A 21065-nucleotide genomic window follows, 5' to 3' on the forward strand; every position below is an offset into this window, starting at 1 on the left:
TGTAATGTACAGCGCTGAGTGAACTATCGGCGCTTTATAAAAACTGTATAATAATAATAATAAGTGTGTTTTCTCCTCAATTGTGTGATAAACACTAAATTATGTGGACACTATTATCACTGCAGTTTTATGGTTATTACCACTGAGGGCTGTGGATTATTTTTGCACCTTTGTACACAGATATCACCTAATTAGTATTGCATATCCCTTTATAGGGAACCACTGAGTGGCATGTTTTAATCACTTAATTATTATGCTTGATTCTCATTCCACCAGTTATTGATACGTGTTTTTTGCTTGCTGTTAACAACGGTATCTTTACCCTGAAAAGGTATACTCGTAGCGCCACACCATTACTGTTACAATATCTGTTTTTTGTCTATTCTGAGGAGAGGATTGGGTGTTGGCAGCAACAATATTTGTGCAGGAGGATTCAATATTTTAACACACATACCTGTCCCAGGTTCCAGCAACTTGCTCACCCACACAGTCTCTTCTCTCCCTCTTCTTCGCCCGGCGCCGGCATCTCAACTGTGGGCACCAGGCTGTGACAGCTTACAGCTTCACAGCTGGGTGCCCTCCGTGCATGCGTGAGTCGTGCTGCGCATTCCGATTGGTCCAGCAGTCTTCTGGGACATGTGAATGTTCCCAAGAGACTGCGTTCGAAAAGAGGGGGCCGAACTTCTGGCTCACTTCGCCGCAGCTAACTGAGCCGGAAGAGGGAGCGGGTACCTGTCAAAACTAGGTATCCCCTCCCCCCCAAAAGGTGCCAATTATGGCAGTGAAGGGGGGGGGGGAGGAAAACAAGTGGAGCTTCCACTTTTAGGTGGAACTCTGCTTTAAGCTCAATATTACAAAACAAATCCAGATCAGTGAGACCAACTACATGGTGGGTGATGCAGAAGTAAACTCATTCATGTGGTTAGTCACCATAACACTGGGTATGTAGAGGATTTAAAAGAGCATCCTAATGAATGCCTGCAAAGCCATGCAATTGCAAAGGAAAAAAAAGAAAACAAAGGACAAAAACTGAGAATAGGTGTTTATATGAGATATAAAGAAAAAATGCACATATTTAAGATCCTTTCAAAAAGGATATTTTAGTGAGAAACAGTGTCAAGTGCATGTATTCAATATGCCCGTCTTTAAAGGGTAACTCTACTTTAAAGGGAACAAAATATAGCAACTAAAAAAGATTGTGAATGATTAAACAACGATAAAGACATTAATTATTATTATACAGGATTTATATAGCGCCGACAGTTTGCTCAGCGATTTACATTATGGTGGGAGACAGTACAGTCACAATACAATTCAATACAAGAGGGATTCGAGGGCCCTGCTCCTTGGAGCTTACAATCTAGGAGGGAGGGGATAGTGGTACAAAAGGTAATGACTGTGGGGGATGGAGTGGTTGGAAGAGTAGAGGATTCCACTATTAGCTGAGGGCACGATAGGCTTCCCTGAAGAGATAGGTTTTCAGAGAGCACCTAAAAGTGAGCAGAGTAGGCGATAGTCTGATAGATTGGGGTAGGGAGTTCCAGAGGATGGGGGAAGCCCTGAAGAAGTCCTGTAGACGAGCATGGGAGGAGAAGACAAGGGAGCTAGAGAGTAGAAGGTCTTGTGAGGAGCGGAGAGTACAGTTTGGGTGATATTTGGAGACAAGATCGGTGATGTACTTTGGGGCAGAGTAATGAACGGCTTTATACGCCAGTGTTAGTGTTTTGAATTTTATCCGTTGGGCAATTGGAAGCCAGTGGAGGGATTGGCAGAGAGGGGTGGAGGACACTGAACGGTTAGTAAGGTGCTTGAGTCTGGCAGCAGCATTCATGATAGACTGAAGTGGGGATAGCCTGCGATGAGGTCGGCCAATGAGGAGGGAGTTACAGTAGTCAAGGCGTAATATAATAAGGGAGTGATATAATAATCAATGTGCAAAACAATGTGGGAATGCAATGTGCAGTAACTGCTCCACTTATTATAAATTCCATGTGACCTAAAATAAACATTATATATATATATATATATATATATATATATATATATATATATATATATAATAGAAAAACAAAACCTACAACAAATAGAAAGTGTAGCCATTCTTTCTATTTGTTCTGTGCTTTTTTGATATACATATTGGGGGAGATTTACTAAAACTGGAGAGTGCAAAATCTGGTGCAGCTGTGCCTGGTAACCAATCAGCTTCCATGTTTTATTGTAAAAGCTTAATTGAACAAGCTGAAGTTAGAAGCTGATTGGCTGCCATACACAGCTACATTAGATTCTGAGTGTTCCAGTTTTAGTAAATCCCCCCCCCCCCATATGTGAAATTTACTTTAGGTGGAACCATTATTGGACAACGTTGCATTCTCACATATTTGATTGATGTCTTTATGGTGGTTTAATCATTCACAAACTTTTTTGGTTGACTTTTAAAGGGACAGAACAAATATTTTCATCTAGTTTATATCAATTGCTGTATTCTTGCAAAGATAGAATGTTTCTGTCCTTTTTTTAATATTTTTAATTTGTTACACTAATCACAGTTCTACACACAGAAGTGCTAACCATTTAGCCATCTGGCTGTTGTACTTACACTCTGAGGATGGGAGTGTGTAATAAAATGTTCTCCAACTCTTGCCACTCAAGCACACCCTCTAGAGCAGTGGTCTCCAAACTATGGCCCAAGGGCCAGATGCGGCCCTTTGCTTGCCCTTATCCAGCCCTCGGGGCACTTTTTCCCCCACTGATACACTCCAACTTACACCAAGAATATGGCACTATTCCTCTCCCTACTGCCAAAGATGTATTGTTTACTCCCAATGAGGTAGGAAAAATTCTACTCCCACTGGTCACAGTCTGCCCCCCCCCCTAATATCTGAATGTCAGTACATTGGCCCTTTGTTTATAAAGTTTGGAGACTCCTGCTCTAGAGCATGCAGTGGCATGCCCCATGATCGCTGTGTCAGATCACAGAGATTGATACAGGGCAAATGAAATTCCAATCACAGTGATCACTTATGTAAACAAAGGCTATATGTTAAAAAAACAAACAAACAAACAAACTCCTGCACTGCTTACTATACCCTAACTAGTTGTTAACTTTCCACTAGCTACTCATACTTTGCCATTCAAAACATTGGACAAACACAGAAGTCTAACATAAGTGCGATGCTACTATAGTGCAACTATTCCAAATATAGAAATAAATGTGTTTTTGTGACACCTTGTCACCTCAAAAAATGTATAGTGCTGACATTATGTTCATTAACCACCTCAATATTGGATACTTTCACCCCCTTCCTGCCCAGGCCAATTTTCAGCTTTCAGTGCTCTCGCACTTTGAATGACAATTACTCAGTCATGCAACACTGTACCCAAATTAAATGTTTATCATGTTTTTGATACAGATAGAGCTTTATTTTGCTGGTATTTAATCACCACTGGGTTTTTTAATTTTTTGCTATAAAATTTTGCAAATAAGTAATTTTTCTTCCTAAATGTTGACCAAACTTTGATCTGTTACATTTCTTTGGCAAAAATAGCCCAAATCAGTGTATATTATTTAGTGTGTGAACATTATAAGTCTACAAGCTAGGGTACGTATCATGTTAAATTGATCAAACCTGACTGCCTTATTGCTTCAGGCCCTAAAATGCCATGACACTATATATACCCCCCCCCCCTCCCAAATGACCCCTTTTTGGAAAGTAGCCAATCTATGGTTTTAGTAAGAGGCATGGTAAGTTTTTGAAGTTCAATTAAGACCTGGACTGAGGGGTAGATGCTTTTTCCCACCCAAATATCTTTGAAGCCTCTGGTCTCCAGACCCTTATCCTGGAATTACAGAACCTGGAGAAAAACAAACACTTTTTTTTGTTAACTTGTAAAAACTGCTCTGGATCCCCTCACAGATATGAGACCCCTGTGTTATCTTCAATCCCATTACTACATTGGAAGGGAAAAAGATCAGGTCATGTAGCAGGCAAAAAACATGGTTGATTAACAGATTGAAGTCAGTTCAGGTGGAAGGCAGAAATGTGGTCGATAGTTCAGGATGCAGACAGAGGCATGGTTGATAAACAGGCCGGGGTCAGTTCAGGTGGCAGGCAGAGGCATGGTTGATAAACAGGCCGGGGTCAGTTCAGGTGGCAGGCAGAGGCATGGTTGATAAACAGGCCGGGGTCAGTTCAGGTGGCAGGCAGAGGCATGGTTGATAAACAGGCCGGGGTCAGTTCAGGTGGCAGGCAGAGGCATGGTTGATAAACAGGCCGGGGTCAATTCAGCTGGCAGGCAGAGGCATGGTTGATAAACAGGCCGGGGTCAGTTCAGGTGGCAGGCAGAGGCATGGTTGATAAACAGGCCGGGGTCAGTTCAGGTGGCAGGCAGAGGCATGGTTGATAAACAGGCCGGGGTCAGTTGAGGTGGCAGGCAGAGGCATGGTCACACAGGGAAATAGCGGACACTGGAAAAATATCTTCCCTTCACTTGTACTTTGCTAATAGTGTAGTGATGTATGATAGATCCGGAAGCACTCTCCAATGCAGAGACCTAGCTGGGAGGGACATTGTGGACCGTAGTATTGAGTGTCATGGTAAATTCTGATACTGGTATATACACAACATTTTTTAGGGGTTTAAGAAGGAAGGTTGATATCGGGGAAATGTTTTTCATGAAATCTGCTCATTGAATCAGAGCAAATTTGTTCAGGGGCATGGCCATCCAGATAGAGAAAGGCTGTAACAATGTCCTCTTGGTATTTCAGGTAAGATAGGGTTCTTTGTGTGTACTTACAAAAGATGACATAAGAATTATACAGGGCTAACTGAAATAAGTAGATTGATACTTTTTTATACCAATAGATTGACCTTCTGGCGGCTAAGTAGGGCTGTAACGTTTGGTCATTAAAATTCCCCCCCACACGCACACACACACATATATGAACTGGTTATAGTCGTGTATGCATGTGGGTTTTTGGATGGGACCTTGTCTTCCTTGAAGTTCCACCGAGGTGACATCATGGATTGAAGAATGGACATAGACATCTATTTTATCTCTTCACTGTAGAGCAAGTAACTCTTCATTCTGTGAACTTGCTTACCCCCCCCCCCCCTCTTTTGAGTTTTGTGATGACAAAACTTTATGGTGAACCCTTGTGGTTGGCCTGCGCTGTCTAACAGGCCATAGTTTGCATAAGATAGAAATGGCTAAATACTGGGAAACTTTACCACTAGTCTCCATATAGGTAAGGCATCCAGGGGGCTCTAGCTGAATGTCCTTTCCTTCATAAATTTCAAAGCTATATGTGTATCCTGTGCCCCTGTTTCATACCTCGTAGAACTTTACCCCATATCTGAACCATTTTGCTGAGGGTGTACTTTTTAATGTCCAGCCTTCCGGTGAAATATGTGGCCTCATTTTCAACAGTTTATCATAAGCAGGATGATTTTGAGGAGGGCACTGGGTATTATCACTGAAGTATAAAAACCTCATGATCATCTCATGTTTTTGGCATACTGGAAGAACAGAGAGGCATGTGATGTATGGGTTGGGTAGACCAGTAGGCATGGACTTCATTTTTTTTGTCAGTCCCATACAGGGCCGGATCTAGCCTGTCTGATGTGAGGGTGCAGTAAAAAATGTTGGGGGTGCAGAGGATGTTAAGTCAGCAGGGCAGTGCACAGAGGGTCAGTGGGGCAGAGGATAGAGTCATAAGTTTATTGGGCAGTTGCTGGGCTGTAAAGAGGGGCTTGTAGGTTTTGGTGAATTAGAGGGCAGCCATATGTGATTTAAAAGCAAGTCTGGGATACTAGTATTGGCCCTACTTCTTTGTGATGGACATGACACCCTGCTTCTAGTATCTGGCCTAACATCTGGGAGTGCTGCGCTGCTTGTGCTCACCACTGCACCAGGATTTACAGCACTACTGGTGGTTGCCTACTCCTCCTCAGTTTGCCTGAATCTCTTTGTTTGAACGCTCTTCTCCTCAGAATAGGTTACTGACCCACTGCTTTCAACTGGCTCCTATTCAGAATCTGAGTCTGACAGTGAGCGCTCCATGTTACTCTAATCCATCAGTTTCTGGACTGCCTCCTTGCTGGAGTATTTTTTAGACATGGTGTTCAGATACGGATGCTGCACTGCTGATATTATGACAGATGTTGATGCTGCACTGCTTATGACAGATGTTGATGCTACACTGCTGTCACACCATGACAGACGTTGATGGTACCCTGGTAATTTGACAGATGTTGGTGCACTGGGACACTGTGACAGATGTTGGTGCACTGGGACACTGTGACAGATGTTGATGGTCCTCTAGGGACACCGAAAGATGATCTTGCTATGGGACACTTATGCAGATGTTTTGCACAGGGGCACTGTGATAGATGTTGATGGGACACTGGTACACTGTGGCAGATGTTGCACACTGGTACACTGACAGATGTTGATGCTCACCGGTACACTGACAGATGTTGATGCTCACCGGTACACTGTGATGTGAATGAGGGACAGATGAAGACACTGGTTGGGTGATCAGTGTGTGAAAGCACTGTAAAATGCCTCAAAAGCCACTGATCCTTGGGTGGCAGGCATAGATCGGCTCTGCTTCTCCTCACTCTCGGTCTTTGTGTTAGGAGAAACAGAGCCCATCAACTGACAGGTTTTGTTTAGATTACATGATGGCTGTGATTAAACACAGAGTTCATGTGATCAGAAGGACCAATCAGTGAGCCCAGACGCCGATCAGCGATGTGCTGTGTCCGAGACACACAGGCATCGCTGAAGTTTGCAGCTGCATGGTCTCATGGTCATGTCCTTGCCGGGAGACTTAGAGGACATGTGGGAATGTCCTCTCAGAACAGTGCTTGTCCCACCCTGCCATTTACGTACAGTGGCCAGGTGGGAAGCTGTTAAAAATCTTGAGCAAAAAATGTTGTGGATCCATATAATGTATAAAACTCCAATTACATTCACAAAGTCTCTCGTGTTTTTGTACATAAACAACCTTGTGTGAGCTTTTTGCAACCAGTTTCACTGTGTATTCAGTTCACACTCCTCCACCAGCAGTGCTCAGCACGCAAGATGTGCTCTCATCTTCACTTCATGACCCACATATTATAGAAATCACAAATAGGGGTTTCTTCCTTTCTGGGGTCTTTGTGTGTTATCCATGTTTTCATTCATGTTCAAAGCCCATGTTGCAAAATGTTTTGCACTGTCATGATTGATTATTGTATGTAATGGTGTTATATCACCCGTGGCAAATATTGTATCTTCAGTTATTTTTATTTTATCCAACTTCTGGAATAAATGCTAAGTATCCTTTAAGGTATGCTGGGGTTTCCTGGTGTATGTGTTCCTGGCCAATGCCACTCCAGTACTCCTGTCACCAGTCCTATGCAGCCAGCTGCAATGTTACTCATCACTAGCCACACCAGAGCCACTGCAGCCATTAACAGTGTACCTCATCGCCACTGCATCCGTCCAATGTCAGCATAGCCAGTGCAGCCAGCAACAGTGTACCGCATCGCCACTGCATCCGTCCAATGTCACCATAGCCAGTGCAGCCATTAACAGTGTACCGCATCGCCACTGCATCCGTCCAATGTCACCATAGCCAGTGCAGCCATTAACAGTGTACCTCATCGCCACTGCATCCGTCCAATGTCACCATAGCCAGTGCAGCCATTAACAGTGTACCGCATCGCCACTGCATCCGTCCAATGTCTCCATAGCCAGTGCAGCCATTAACAGTGTACCTCATCGCCGCTGCATCCGTCCAATGTCAGCATAGCCAGTGCAGCCAGCAACAGTGTACCGCATCGCCACTGCATCCGTCCAATGTCTCCATAGCCAGTGCAGCCATTAACAGTGTACCTCATCGCCACTGCATCCGTCCAATGTCTCCATAGCCAGTGCAGCCATTAACAGTGTACCGCATCGCCACTGCATCCGTCCAATGTCACCATAGCCAGTGCAGCCATTAACAGTGTACCGCATCGCCACTGCATCCGTCCAATGTCACCATAGCCAGTGCAGCCATTAACAGTGTACCTCATCGCCGCTGCATCCGTCCAATGTCACCATAGCCAGTGCAGCCATTAACAGTGTACCTCATCGCCACTGCATCCGTCCAATGTCACCATAGCCAGTGCAGCCATTAACAGTGTACCTCATCGCCACTGCATCCGTCCAATGTCACCATAGCCAGTGCAGCCATTAACAGTGTACCTCATCGCCGCTGCATCCGTCCAATGTCACCATAGCCAGTGCAGCCATTAACAGTGTACCTCATCGCCACTGCATCCTGATCACCACCACACCAATGCAGTACAAAAGTTAAAATCACAAATTTAAAAACATCCTCATACAGTACTTTTAGCACTCTGTAATGGCCAGCCCATAACTGTTACCTCTTCTATTTAATTGGAGAGGTAGTGGTTATGGGTTGGCCATTAGAGGGTGTTAAAAGTACTATATAAGGATTTAAAAATGTTTTTTTTTATATTTTTGATTTTAACTTTTGTATTGTTTGGGTATATGAAATTATAAAATAATAATTTTTAACAGTGGTTTTTGTCTATTGCTTTTTGGGAGGTAACACCTTAAAAGTCCCACTTCTTTGCAATTTTTGTATGTGTGGGATTTGCTGAAATGTGGTATTGTATCATTCAGAAATATGTTTAAATTTGTATCTATGCTATACTGCCTGCTAGGAATATCTTATTAGTTGACAACTTTTGTGTGAAAAAAAAAATCCTAAAATGTGCTTTGCTTGTTGGATTCTATACCTTGTGAAGACTTCCAGGAAACGTCTGACCTCTGTCATTGCCAACAAAGGATATATAACAAAGTATTGACATGAACTTTTCATATTCACCAAATACTTATTTTCCACCATAATTTGCAAATAAATTCTTTCCAGATCAGCCAATGTGATTGTCTGGATTTGTTTTCTCATTTTGTCTCTCATAGTTGAGGTCTCCCTATGATGCCAATTACAGGCCTCTCTCATCTTTGTAAGCGGGAGAACTTGCACAATCGGTGCCGGACTAAATACTTTTTTGCCTCACTGTACATATCCCAAAAGTCTGTTTTTTATATGGTATATAGTTGTTTATGCTGCCACTAAGCCTGTATATGATTATATATGTATAAATTTAAATTTTTATGGCTTTTTAATGTATTTTGCAGGTGGCACACAATGGCCTTATCCTTGAAATGGATCATCCTACAGTGGGCAAAATATCAGTTCCAGGTTAGCTGAACATTTTGATTACTCTATGGTTTTTTCACCTCACTTTTTTTTACTTTATTATATTTTGTTTTTACTTGTTTATCATTTTTCCTAATACCCAATGTTCAGAATAATTTGCAAGTGCAAAGTATAGTACCTTTACCAGTTAATCAAAATCTGCTCCAACTTTACTAGAATAAATTTTGATTGGTTGCTGTGGGCTACTGTACTTTAAACTTAGGACTTTGCTCCTTGCACTGTTTAATAAAGCTGTATGTTTTGTATTAGCTACTGCTATATAAATTTCACTGATTAATGTGCTTTGATAAACTAGAGTCAATAATCTTTTTAATATTTTGCTCAAAGAGATAATGATAATCCTACATTTTAATTGGTATGAAAGATTATTATTATTATACAGTATTTATAAAGCGCCAATAGTTCGCTCAGCGCTGTACATTACAATGGGAGACAATACGTGAGACAGAACAATAACAATACAGTGCGATACACGAGGGGTTCGAGGGCCCTGCTCCTTGGAGCTTACAATCTAGGATGTACTTTTTATGAGTAGAGCAGACTAACAGAAAGTTGTATAGATGTCAATGATAGGCATAAAAAAAATAAAAATAAAAAAATAAATATATATATATATATATATACACACTGCATGTATATGCAGTATATATTTGGTAAATTGTTTCACAGAGAAACTCTCTTGTACACATTTGTAGACACATAAACACATCTGGAACTTATTGGCAGTCTGTAATCTGGCTATCGAGGTTTTCATGCAGGTAGGAAAGCGTTTAGGTTCCAAGGGGAACTTGCAATCATTCTGCATACATTACTTAATCTATCTTAGAGAAAAAGTATACTCCTTATGGGACATGTGCAAAGTGCAAGAAGAGGGAGTTGAAAGAAATGTCCAAGGATATGTCAGAGAAAACTACAAATTAAACTACACTGTACAGGTAAAGTGTACTATAAATTCTAAATTATTTTAACAACGAGAAGCCCTACATACCACCTAAGAATTGGATTTAGAGTCAAAGCTAGAGACAGAGCTGCAACTGTAAAGCATCAATTGCCATTGAGAAAATGAAAAGCTACAGTATTAAACACTTTAAGATACGCCGTTCAGTAAGGAGCTAGAAGTGATCAAACAATGTATTTACAGAATATTTTACTTATACATTTTAATACCTAGTATTCTAGAATTAGTCTTTTACTTGAAGTACATATTCTTTTAAATTGAAATATAGCTGTGGAATACAGTTGCAAGAAAAAGTATGTGAACCCCTTGGGATTACGTGGAGTTTTGCATGAATTGGGCATAAAATGTGCTCTGAATATCATCTAAGTCACAACAATAGAAGAACACAGTCTGCTGAACATAATACTACACAAACATTAGATGTTGCCATGGTTTAATTGCACATAACATGTAAACATTCACAGTGCAGGGAGGAAAAAGTATGTGAGGCCCTAGCTTAATGACTTCTCCCAGAGCTAATTGGAGCCAGGAGTGAGCCAACCTTGACTCCAATCAGTGTGATGATATTGGATGTGTTGCTGACACCTGTTTTGGGTTTACTGGTTTCAAGAAGCACTGTCTGATGTGAACCATGCCTCGCAGAAAAGAGCTCTCAGAAGACCTACGATCAAGAATTGTTGACTTGCATGAAGCTGGAAAGGGTTACAAAAGTATCTCCAAAAGCCTTGATGTTCATGTGTCCACGGTAAGACAGACTGTCTACAAATGGAGAAAGTTTAGCACTGTTGCTACTCTCCCTAGGCGTGGTCGTCCTGTAAAAATGACTGCAAGAGCACAGCGCAGAATGCTGCATGAGGTAAAGAAGAATCCCAGAGTGTCAGCTAAAGACCTACAGAAATCTCTGGCACATGCTAACATTTTTGTTGACACATCTACAATAAGGAAAACATGAAACAAGAATGGAGTACATGGGAGGACACCACGGAGGAAGCCATTGCTGTCCAAAAAGAATATTGCAGCACATTTGAAGTTTGCAAAAGAGCACCTGGATGTTCCACAGCACTACTGGCAAAATATACTGCGGACAGATGAAACCAAGATTGAGTTGTTTGGGAAGAACACACAACACTATGTGTGGAGAAAAAAAGGCACAGCACACCAACATCAAAACCTCATCCCCACTGTGAAACATGGCGGAGGGAGCATCATGGTTTGGGGCTGCTTTGCTTCCTCAGGGCCTGGACGGATTGTTGTCATTGATGGGAAAATGAATTCCAGAGTTTATCAAGACATTTTGCAGGAAAACGTACGACCATCTGTCCGCCAACTGAAGCTCCGCAGAGGATGGGTGATGCAACAGGACAATGACCCAAAGCATACAAGTCATTCAACAAAACAATGGCTGCAACAGCACAGAATACGCCTTCTGGAGTGGCCCAGTCAGAGTCCTGACCTCAACCCGATTGAAATGCCCAGACATCCCAAGAATATTGCTACACTGAAACAGTTTTGTGAAGAGGAGCGGTCCAAAATGACTTCAGATCGTTGTGCAGGTCTGATCTGTAACTACAGGAAGCGTTTGGTTGAGGTTATTGCTGCCAAAGGAGGGTCAACCAGTTATTAAGTCCAAAGGTTCACATACTTTTTCCTCCCTGCACTGGGAATGTTTACATGTTATGTGCAATTAAACCATGGCAACATCTAATGTTTGTGCAGTATTATGTTCAGCAGACTGTGTTCTTCTATTGTTGTGACTTAGATGACGTTCAGAGCACATTTTATGCCCAATTCATGCAAAACTCCACGTAATTCCAAGGGGTTCACATACTTTGTCTTGCAACTGTAAGATGTGTTAAGAAATATCAAGCTGTTAATGTAAATCACCAATTATTACTGTGAAAAATGTGTGCCAACAAAAGAAAATGTTCACCCTATAGTATAATTGTTAGTATAACTGAGACACGAGTAGGATTGTCTTTATTTGTTTTGGTTGCTCCAGCGTTGGGGCAAGGGAACTCTAGATATGCTTGCTGAGAATACTGCAGCAATATTGAAGCCCGTCTGAGTTATGGTTGTTCCGTGTCCATGTGTGGGTTGGTGAAAGACACATGATGGTGTTTCTGATAGGATAGCTACTGCTAAACAAATGGTATTTGAATGCCCAGAGTAGTACAATACTAAATTGTAGTGGATAATAAAAAAATAACATACTTTGTATGCTTGTTACTCAAGAAATTCTGTGTCATTAGCTCTAGCTGCTTAGTTACTTCAGCAGTATCACCCACCAGATCCATGGATGGGACCAACTTTCCTACTTTGTTTAATTTTAAAGACAGAAGGATGACTTTTCAGCTGAACTGTTCCTTGAAGGGACCCTATAACTCTGGATTTTATTTATCAGAGCTGAGAATTGCTGGGGAGTAGGAAGGGGTGTATGGCAGCAGAGCAAAAGGACTGGACTGCGCATGCTACACACGTCTTGTGCACTATGATGACTTTTTGGGGGGCATTTGTAGCATGTTCAACATTTTGAACTAGTCTATATATATATATATATATATATATATATATATATATATAACATTTTAATTTTTTTTTATTATAAAAGCACTATTTTAGGCACATTGTTTTGGACAGCGTGGATAGAGTTAAAACTTTTGTTTCTGTAGCTAGTGGGAATATTTTCTTTCACTTTCTATGTGGTTACTGAGATTACTCCAGTGGGGATGCAGAAAGTAATAAAACTTTTTTGACCTCATTCACACAAGACACTAAAAGGCTGAAAATATGCTCAGTTTAAAATTCCAGGCTTGTTCCCACACCTGGGGAGCTGCAAGTGCCACATACAGCCTGCCATACAAGGGAATGGCTGTGGTGTACTCTATTACTGTCAAGGTCCTACCTTTTCCCAGAGGTTATGTTACTCCATGTGCTGGCATCCATCTTGGATTTCTGATGAGCATAGTGGGAATCCTTTATGCCTTCAGGTCTCTGAGGTCCATCCCCCAGAGGGGTGTGGCTGATGACATATAAGCCTGTGGTCCGCACATGCTCTTTGCACTTGTGTCTTGTGTCTTTGTGTTGCTATTACTCTGTTCTGACTCTCGTGACTCTCCTGGAATCTGACTCGGCTTGTGACTCGACTATTCTTTGTGTTCTCCTTTGATCTGACCCTCTGTTGCTGAACCCGGCTCGTGACCTGTGATTCTCGTCTGCTGTCCTGTACCGTTTTGTCCTGTTGTTGTTGACCCGGCCTGCCTGACTACTCTATTGTCTTTTCCACCAGCTACACGCCATTGGCGGCGGCCATTACCGCAACTGAGGTGTCTCGGGGGCCGCGACCTGGTTCCTGGCTGCATCAAGTCTATCCCCACCATCAGGGGCCCTGGTGAAGGGCAGCCTGGGACTTAGACTCTGCGCCCTGAGGGACTTCGGTCTGTGGGTGGTGGTTGTCGTCAGCCAGTGCGTTACATTGTTTAGGCCTGCCTGTCCGTTCCTCAGCTCCTGCCCTGACAATTACAGCCTTTTTCAGCCAGGGTGCCTTTGCAAAATGCCTAAAAAGTGCCCAAATATTGTCCACAAGTCAGCAAGTGGACCAAGCCTACCTTTGTGCTACACCAAGACACAGGCTTATATTGTTCAGCATAATAACCAACCACTGGTGTCTTAACCACTTGCCCTCCTGAGGATTTACCCCCCTTCCTGACCAGGCCATATTTTGCATTACAGCGCTGCGTTACTTTAGCTGACAATTGCACAGTCATGCAACGCTGCACCCGGTTGAAATGTACGTCCTTTTTTCCCACAAATTTTTTTTTTCGGTTGTATTTGATCACCTGTGCATTTTTTATTTTTTGCGCTATAAAAAAAAGAAAATTTTGAGAAAAAAACAATATTTTTGACTATTAAACATATCCAGTAAAAAAATTAGTCCAAAATGTATTCTACTACAATGTCTTTGCTAAAAAAAAATCCCAATACGTGTAAATTAATTGGTTACATGAAAGCTGTAGTGGTTACAAATGGCAGTATATATACTGTAATTTTTATTTTTTATTTTTACTAGTAACGGCGGCAATCAGCGACTTTTTTTTTAAATTTAAATATTTATAAATTTTTCATATAAAATACATGTTCCATCATTACTCTCATGTCACATACAAAACCATCATTTTTATCCCTTGCTATCTTTATTCCCATTACCCCCCCCACCGCCTATCTAATACCCCCCCACCCTACAAACCTACCCCCGCCCCACCCATAAAACCACCCATTCTGCATTTTTCCATTACATCTTTTCTTAAGTATTTTCACATATCCCTCTCTACTGCTTCATATATTTCACCTTGGACACAAAATCTTCCCATTTTCCCCACCTCCTATAATATAACCCCATCTTGTCTTCTTGCATATAATACAGTTTCTCCATCCTACATATCTGGTTCATTCTTTCCACCCAATCCTCTTCTCTCGGCACCTCTGAACTATGCCAAAACTTAGGTATCAGCCCCTTTGCCGCATTCAGATAATACCATATACCCGAATCCTTGTATTTGTTCACTGATAGTTCTGTACTATGTAATAGACACAACTCTGGGTCCAATCCTATCTTTATCCCAGATATTATCCCAATCAAATGAACAATTGTCTTCCAAAAACCTTGAATCTTTGGGCACTCCCGCCATATGTGATATAACGTACCTGTCTTCCCACACCCCCGCCAACACTCTGGTGTATTCTCCCCACTCATCTTATAGTCAACATTCGGTGTAATGTGCCATCTTATTAAACATTTATAGTTTACCTCCACCTCTCTCATGCTTATATTCTCGTGTGTTAGTCTATATATTTTCCTTTGTTTGTCTTCATCTATCTCTATTCCCAAATCCCTTTCCCATTTTACTATATACATCGGGCGATCAGCGACTTATTGTGGGACTGCGATGGGCATTCTGACACTGGGGGAAACTGACTTTGTGTCACTGACATCCCCAGTGACACCAATGCAGTGATCAGTGCTAAAAAAAAAAGCACTGTTACTGTACTAATGGCACTGGGCAGGAAAAGGTTAACATCTGGGGCGATCAAAGGGTTAACTGTGTGCTGGGTGTGTTTTACTATGGCGCTGTGTCTGTGTGCTTCACTGTAAGCACACAGCTTTGCATGATTGTGCTATGCACAGCCATGCAAAGCAGTGTGAATGAGCTGACAAGGAAGAGAACTGTTTTGTTTACTAACAGTTCTGCCCCCCATCAGAGATCCTCAGCAATCACTGTGCACCGGCGAGTAATCACCGGCCGGGATCTGGTAATTGACAGCTGTGAATGGCTCCCTACCCGGAAATGCAAAATGACATATATATTCGTGACTTTGCACACCCGTGCCGCCCTGTAGCAGTATATCTTCTATAAGGCGGACATGAAGCAATTCATAACCATTGTCATCATTGTTCATAATGTCATCATTGGTTAATAAAGAATAAGTGTGGTGCTCGTTTTTTGCCCGTCAGCCGCCCCTCTTCACCAGCACTGGGTTCACATTAGCAGAGTTAGGGAGATAAACTGAGAGAGTAGAGAAATGCTGGATATTAGTGAGCACCAGAATGCAAAGGTGTATTTGCTTTGTAAGAATAAACACCTCTAATGTTGAGTGTCCTGCACTTGTGGATGCTGTTGTGATATGTAAAACTATTGATTTCGTTTTTTATATTTTAGAATGGGATGCCTCGATTGTGCAAAATTTTAAAGGGTGTCACAACTGAAAAAAAGGTTGAGACACATTGTACAGTGGGGCAAAAAAAGTATTCAGTCAGCCACCAATTGTGCAAGTTCTCCCACTTACAAAGATGAGAGAGGCCTGTAATTGGCATCATAGGTAGACCTCAACTATGAGAGACAAAATGAGAAAACAAATCCAGACAATCACATTGGCTGATCTGGAAAGAATTTATTTGCAAATTATGGTGGAAAATAAGTATTTGGTCAATATGAAAAGTTCATCTCAATACTTTGTTATATATCCTTTGTTGGCAATGACAGAGGTCAGACGTTTCCTGTAAGTCTTCACAAGGTTGGCACACACTGTTGCTGGTATGTTGGCCCATCCTCCATGCAGATCTCCTCTAGAGCAGTGATGTTTTGGGGCTGTCGCTGGGCAACACGGACTTTCAACTCCCTCCAAAGGTTTTCTATGGGGTTGAGATCTGGAGGCTGGCTAGGCCACTCCAGGACCTTGAAATGCTTCTTACGAAGCCACTCCTTCGTTGCCCAGGCGGTATGTTTGGGATCATTGTCATGTTGGAAGACCCAGCCACGTTTCATCTTCAATGCCCTTGCTGATGGAAGGAGGTTTGCACTCAAAATCTCACGATACATGGCCCCATTCATTCTGTCCTGTACATGGATCAGTCGTCCTGGGCCCTTTGCGGAGAAACAGCCCCAAAGCATGATGTTGCCACCCCCATGCTTCACAGTAGGTATGGTGTTCTTTGGATGCAACTCAGCATTCTCTCTCCTCTATTTTGGTTTCATCTGACCATATGACATTCTCCCAATCCTCTTCTGGATCATCCAAATGCTCTCTAGCAAACTTCAGACGGGCCCGGACATGTACTGGCTAAAGCAGGGGAACATGTCTGGCACTGATTGCAGATTTAGTCTTCCCAGCCTGGTGCAGGTCTACAATTTTGTTTCTGGTGTTTTGTTTCAGTGTCTAATATATCTCAGTTGGGAATTTGTATAAAGAGGGGGAGATTCTTTTTGGAATAATGTTATATAATTTTGAGCTTTCAAGGGCTGAAAGTTTTTCCTAATTGGAATTTAGAGTGTTATTTGGCTTTTTGGGTTTTATATCATATTCACAATTGTGTTTATAAGGAAAACAAACATGATACTTAGGCAAATATTGGCCCAACATGGCTGGCTGACAACTGCTAGACTATAAAAAGAGATTTCCCTGGGTCAATAATCAGCAGATAATCAAACAATTATTTTATGGGGGCAATACCTATGTGCTTGTAATTCACTTGAAAATATACAGTACAGTTGGTTAGAGATGTTAGACAAAGAGAGATATTAATGAAGAATAAAATTGTGTTGTGCAAGTAACTACTCATCGTAGATTTTTGATTTTGGCATATTTTTACTTCTGATCTGTTGAACTGACTTTTATTGTTAAAAAAATAAAAATTGCAAAGCACACCCCTTATGTAATTGGGGGGTTATACATGATGCTCCTAAATCCAGAAACTGATTCCTTCCCACTTATCTGCACTCATCTGGTTCTTTATGATGGTATTTTGCTATCAGCTTTGTTTTTTTATTGGACATCAAAAATTACTGCTTTAGAGAATTTAAGTTTTAATGCATATGTTGGAAATTATTTTACTGATTAATTGATATGTTTCTTTAAGTTGTTATCTACAACTGTATAAAGCCCATTCAAATTCAGTGAAAAATTTCCAGAAAATAAATATCTATCAGCTAAAATATGTACGTGTATTTTCCATAGTTTGTCAGAGCCGGAGTGTTACCCTAGCCAAATATGACACTAGAAGCAAAATCAAGTTTGAAATCACTCAATAAAAACAGACCAATTTTACAAGTATGGAAAATGCAAGAGGAAGTTTTTTTTTTTATTATTTTCCCTTAGAGTCTTTCAGATATCAGCATACATATCATTCCCACTATTGTTATTGGTAATTAGTACTTGTACTGGGAAAAAAGAAACTTTCTGTGCGGTATATAGTTTGTGTTTGGTGCTGAGCAGGAAATGTAACCAGTTTACATACAGACAACACTGTATCTGTTGTGCCTAGTTACTCAATTATTGTATTTGGTCAGAACAGTAAATGTCAACATTTTTCTTGTAATTTAGTGATGGGTCTTGTGGAAAGAATGAATGTTTGGATGATTTTTTTTTTTTTTGTTTGCGAAAAGAAATGAAATGAAAATCTGACATTTGCTTCTGACCTCTATCTGTAATAATGAGAAAGGGATCCCTCTGCCAAAGGCTCTTGTGCACAACAGTGTAAATCTGTGTTGTATATCATTTTATGTTGGGGATTGAAGGGAAATAAATGTTAACATTAAAGCATTGTTTGTTATACTATTATCTTTTATTTTCTAATTGAAATATTCAAACAATCTAGAGATATGAAAATGTAGTGTACTGTGTTGGGATCATGCCTAGCTGTAAATTCATCTTGGCTGTGGACGTAATAGTGGCTGTACTGTCTACAATCACTCTGCGTGCTGCCAACAAAGGATATATAACAAAGTATTGATATGAACTTTTCATATTGACCAAATACTTATTTTCCACCATAATTTGCAAATAAATTCTTTCCAGATCAGCCAATGTGATTGTCTGGATTTGTTTTCTCATTTTGTCTCTCATAGTTGAGGTCTACCTATGATGCCAATTACAGGCCTCTCTCATCTTTGTAAGTGGGAGAACTTGCACAATTGGTGGGGACTAAATACTTTTTTGCCCCACTGTATTCGTGATTTTGCACTTTCCAGTAGTGGGATCGTGCCGCTTCTGCTGTGATTTGTCACAGCAGAGGCCGATCAGTGTGTGCTGGCCAATGGATTACTGCCAGCACCTGCCGATCATCTAGGAGCAGGGGCGGAATGACAACTCATGGGGCCCCTGGGCAATAAGGGATCATGGGGCCCCTGTGTTCTTGCCCACACTCAAACCACACCCAAAAAAGCCTATGAAAGGTACCAGGGACTTCTCATGGGGCCCCCTACTGACCCCGGGCCCTCGGGCAGTGCCCGAGTTCCTGAATGGTCAGTCCGCCCCTATCTAGGAGACAGACAGAACATAGCTCTGCCTATTTAAACAAGGCAGAGATGTGTCCTGTCAGCAGCAATGTGCTGGAATTTCTTTCCCTGCAAGGCACTTTACCCAGTGAAAACAGCACACACAGTACACATTACACACAGTTAACCCCTTGATCATGCTGGATGTTGAACCCCTTCCCAGTCATTGTCATTAGTACAGTGACAGTGTATATTTTTAGCACTGATCACTGTATTAGTGTCATTGGTTCCCACAACGTGCCAGTTAATGTCAGATTGTCCGCTGCAATATCGCAGTCCCACTATATATACGCTTATTGAGATTTTTTTTTACCAAAAATATGCAGCAGAATACACACAGTGCCTTGAAAAAGTATTCATACCTCTTGAAACATAGGGGCACATAATTGTGAAGTGGAAGGAAAATGATAAATGGTTTTCAAAATTTTTTCACAAATGAAATATCTGAAAAGTGTGACGTGTATTTGTGTTCAGCCCCCCGGAGTCACTACTTTGTAGAAACACCTTTCACTGCAATTACAGCTGCAAGTCTTTTTGGGGATGTCTCTACCAGCTTTGCACATCTACAGAGGGACATTTGTGCCCATTCTTCTATGCAAAACAGCTCAAGCTCTGTCAGAATGGATGGAGAGTGTCTGTGAACAGCAATTTTCAAGTCTTGCCACAGATTCTCAATTGGATTTAGGTCTGGACTGTAACTGGGCCATTCTAACACATGAATATGCTTTGATCGGAACCATTCCATTGTAGCTCTGGCTGTATGCTTAGGGTGGTTGTCCTGCTGGAAGGTGAACCTCCGCCCCGGTCTCAAGTCTTTTGCTCCATCCATCTTCCCATCAACTCTGACCAGCTTTCCTGTCCCTGCTGAAGAAAAGCATCCCCACAACTTGATGCCACCACCATGTTTCACGGAGAGGATGGTGTGTTCAGGGTGATGTGCAGTGTTAGTTTTCCGTCATACATAGCATTTTGCTTTTAGGCCACTCTTCCATAAAGGCCAGATTTGTGGAGTGCACGGCCAATAGTTGTCCTGTGGACATATTCTCTCACCTGAGCTGTGGATCTCTGCAGCTCCTACAGAGTTCCCATGAGCCTCTTGGCTGCTTCTCTGATTAATGCTCTCCTTGCCCAGCCTGTCAGTTAGGTGGATGGCCATGTCTTGGTATGTTTGCAGTTGTGCCATACTCTTTCCATTTTCAGATGATGGATTGAACAGTGCTCAGTGAGATGTTCAGAGCTTGGGATATTTTTTTATAACCTAACCCTGCTTTAAACTTCTCCACAACTTTATCCCTGACCTGCCTGGTGTGTACCTTGGCCTTCATGTTTGTTCCCTAATGTTCTCTAACAAACCTCTGAGGGCTTCACAGAACAGCTGGATTTATACTGAGATTAAATTACATCCAGGTGGACTCTATTTACTAATTAAGTGACTTCTGAAGGCAATTGGTTACACTAGATTTTAGTTAGGGGTATCAGAGTAAAGGGGGCTGAATACAAATGCATGCCACACTTTTCAGATATTTATTTGTAAAACATTTTGAAAATCATTACTTCCACTTCACAATTATGTGCCACTTTGTGTTGGTCTATCACATAAAATCCCAATAAAATACATTTACGTTTTTGGTTGTAAAATGAAAAAAATGTGGAAAATTTCAAGGGGTATGAATACTTTTTCAAGGCACTGTATTGGCCTAAATTTATGAAGAAATCAGCTTTTTAAAATTTTTTTATTGGATATATTATATAGCAGAAAGTAAAAAAATAGGGTTTTTTAAAAAAATGTTTGGTCTTTTTTTGGTTATAGCTCAAAAAATAAAAAACTCGGAGGTGGTCAAATACCACCAAGAGAAAGCTCTGTTTGTGTGAAAAAAATGACTTAGATATCATTTATGTACAGCATTGCTTGACCGCGCAAGTGTCAGTCAAAATCATGCAGCGTCGTATAGCAAAAATGGGGGGGGGGCACATCTGCTGGAGGGCAAGTGGTTAATTA

The 21065-nt window shown here is 41.4% G+C and overlaps 1 protein-coding gene across 2 annotated transcripts in view; it reads left to right on the forward strand.

The window, feature by feature from the left end:
• SUGCT (succinyl-CoA:glutarate-CoA transferase) overlaps positions 1 to 21065 on the forward strand; it is a 1130146-nt gene that overhangs the window by 925941 nt on the left and 183140 nt on the right. For both annotated transcript variants that reach the window (XM_089681088.1, XM_089681087.1), the window contains exon 13: positions 9199 to 9262. In XM_089681088.1, coding sequence (XP_089537214.1) covers positions 9199 to 9262 — 64 coding nt within the window. The remainder of the gene's footprint in view (positions 1 to 9198; positions 9263 to 21065) is intronic.

Source organism: Staurois parvus, unplaced genomic scaffold (assembly GCF_062004578.1).
Source record: "Staurois parvus isolate SC_StPar_1 unplaced genomic scaffold, SC_StPar_1.0 ptg000259l, whole genome shotgun sequence".
Taxonomy (NCBI): Eukaryota; Metazoa; Chordata; class Amphibia; order Anura; family Ranidae; genus Staurois; species Staurois parvus.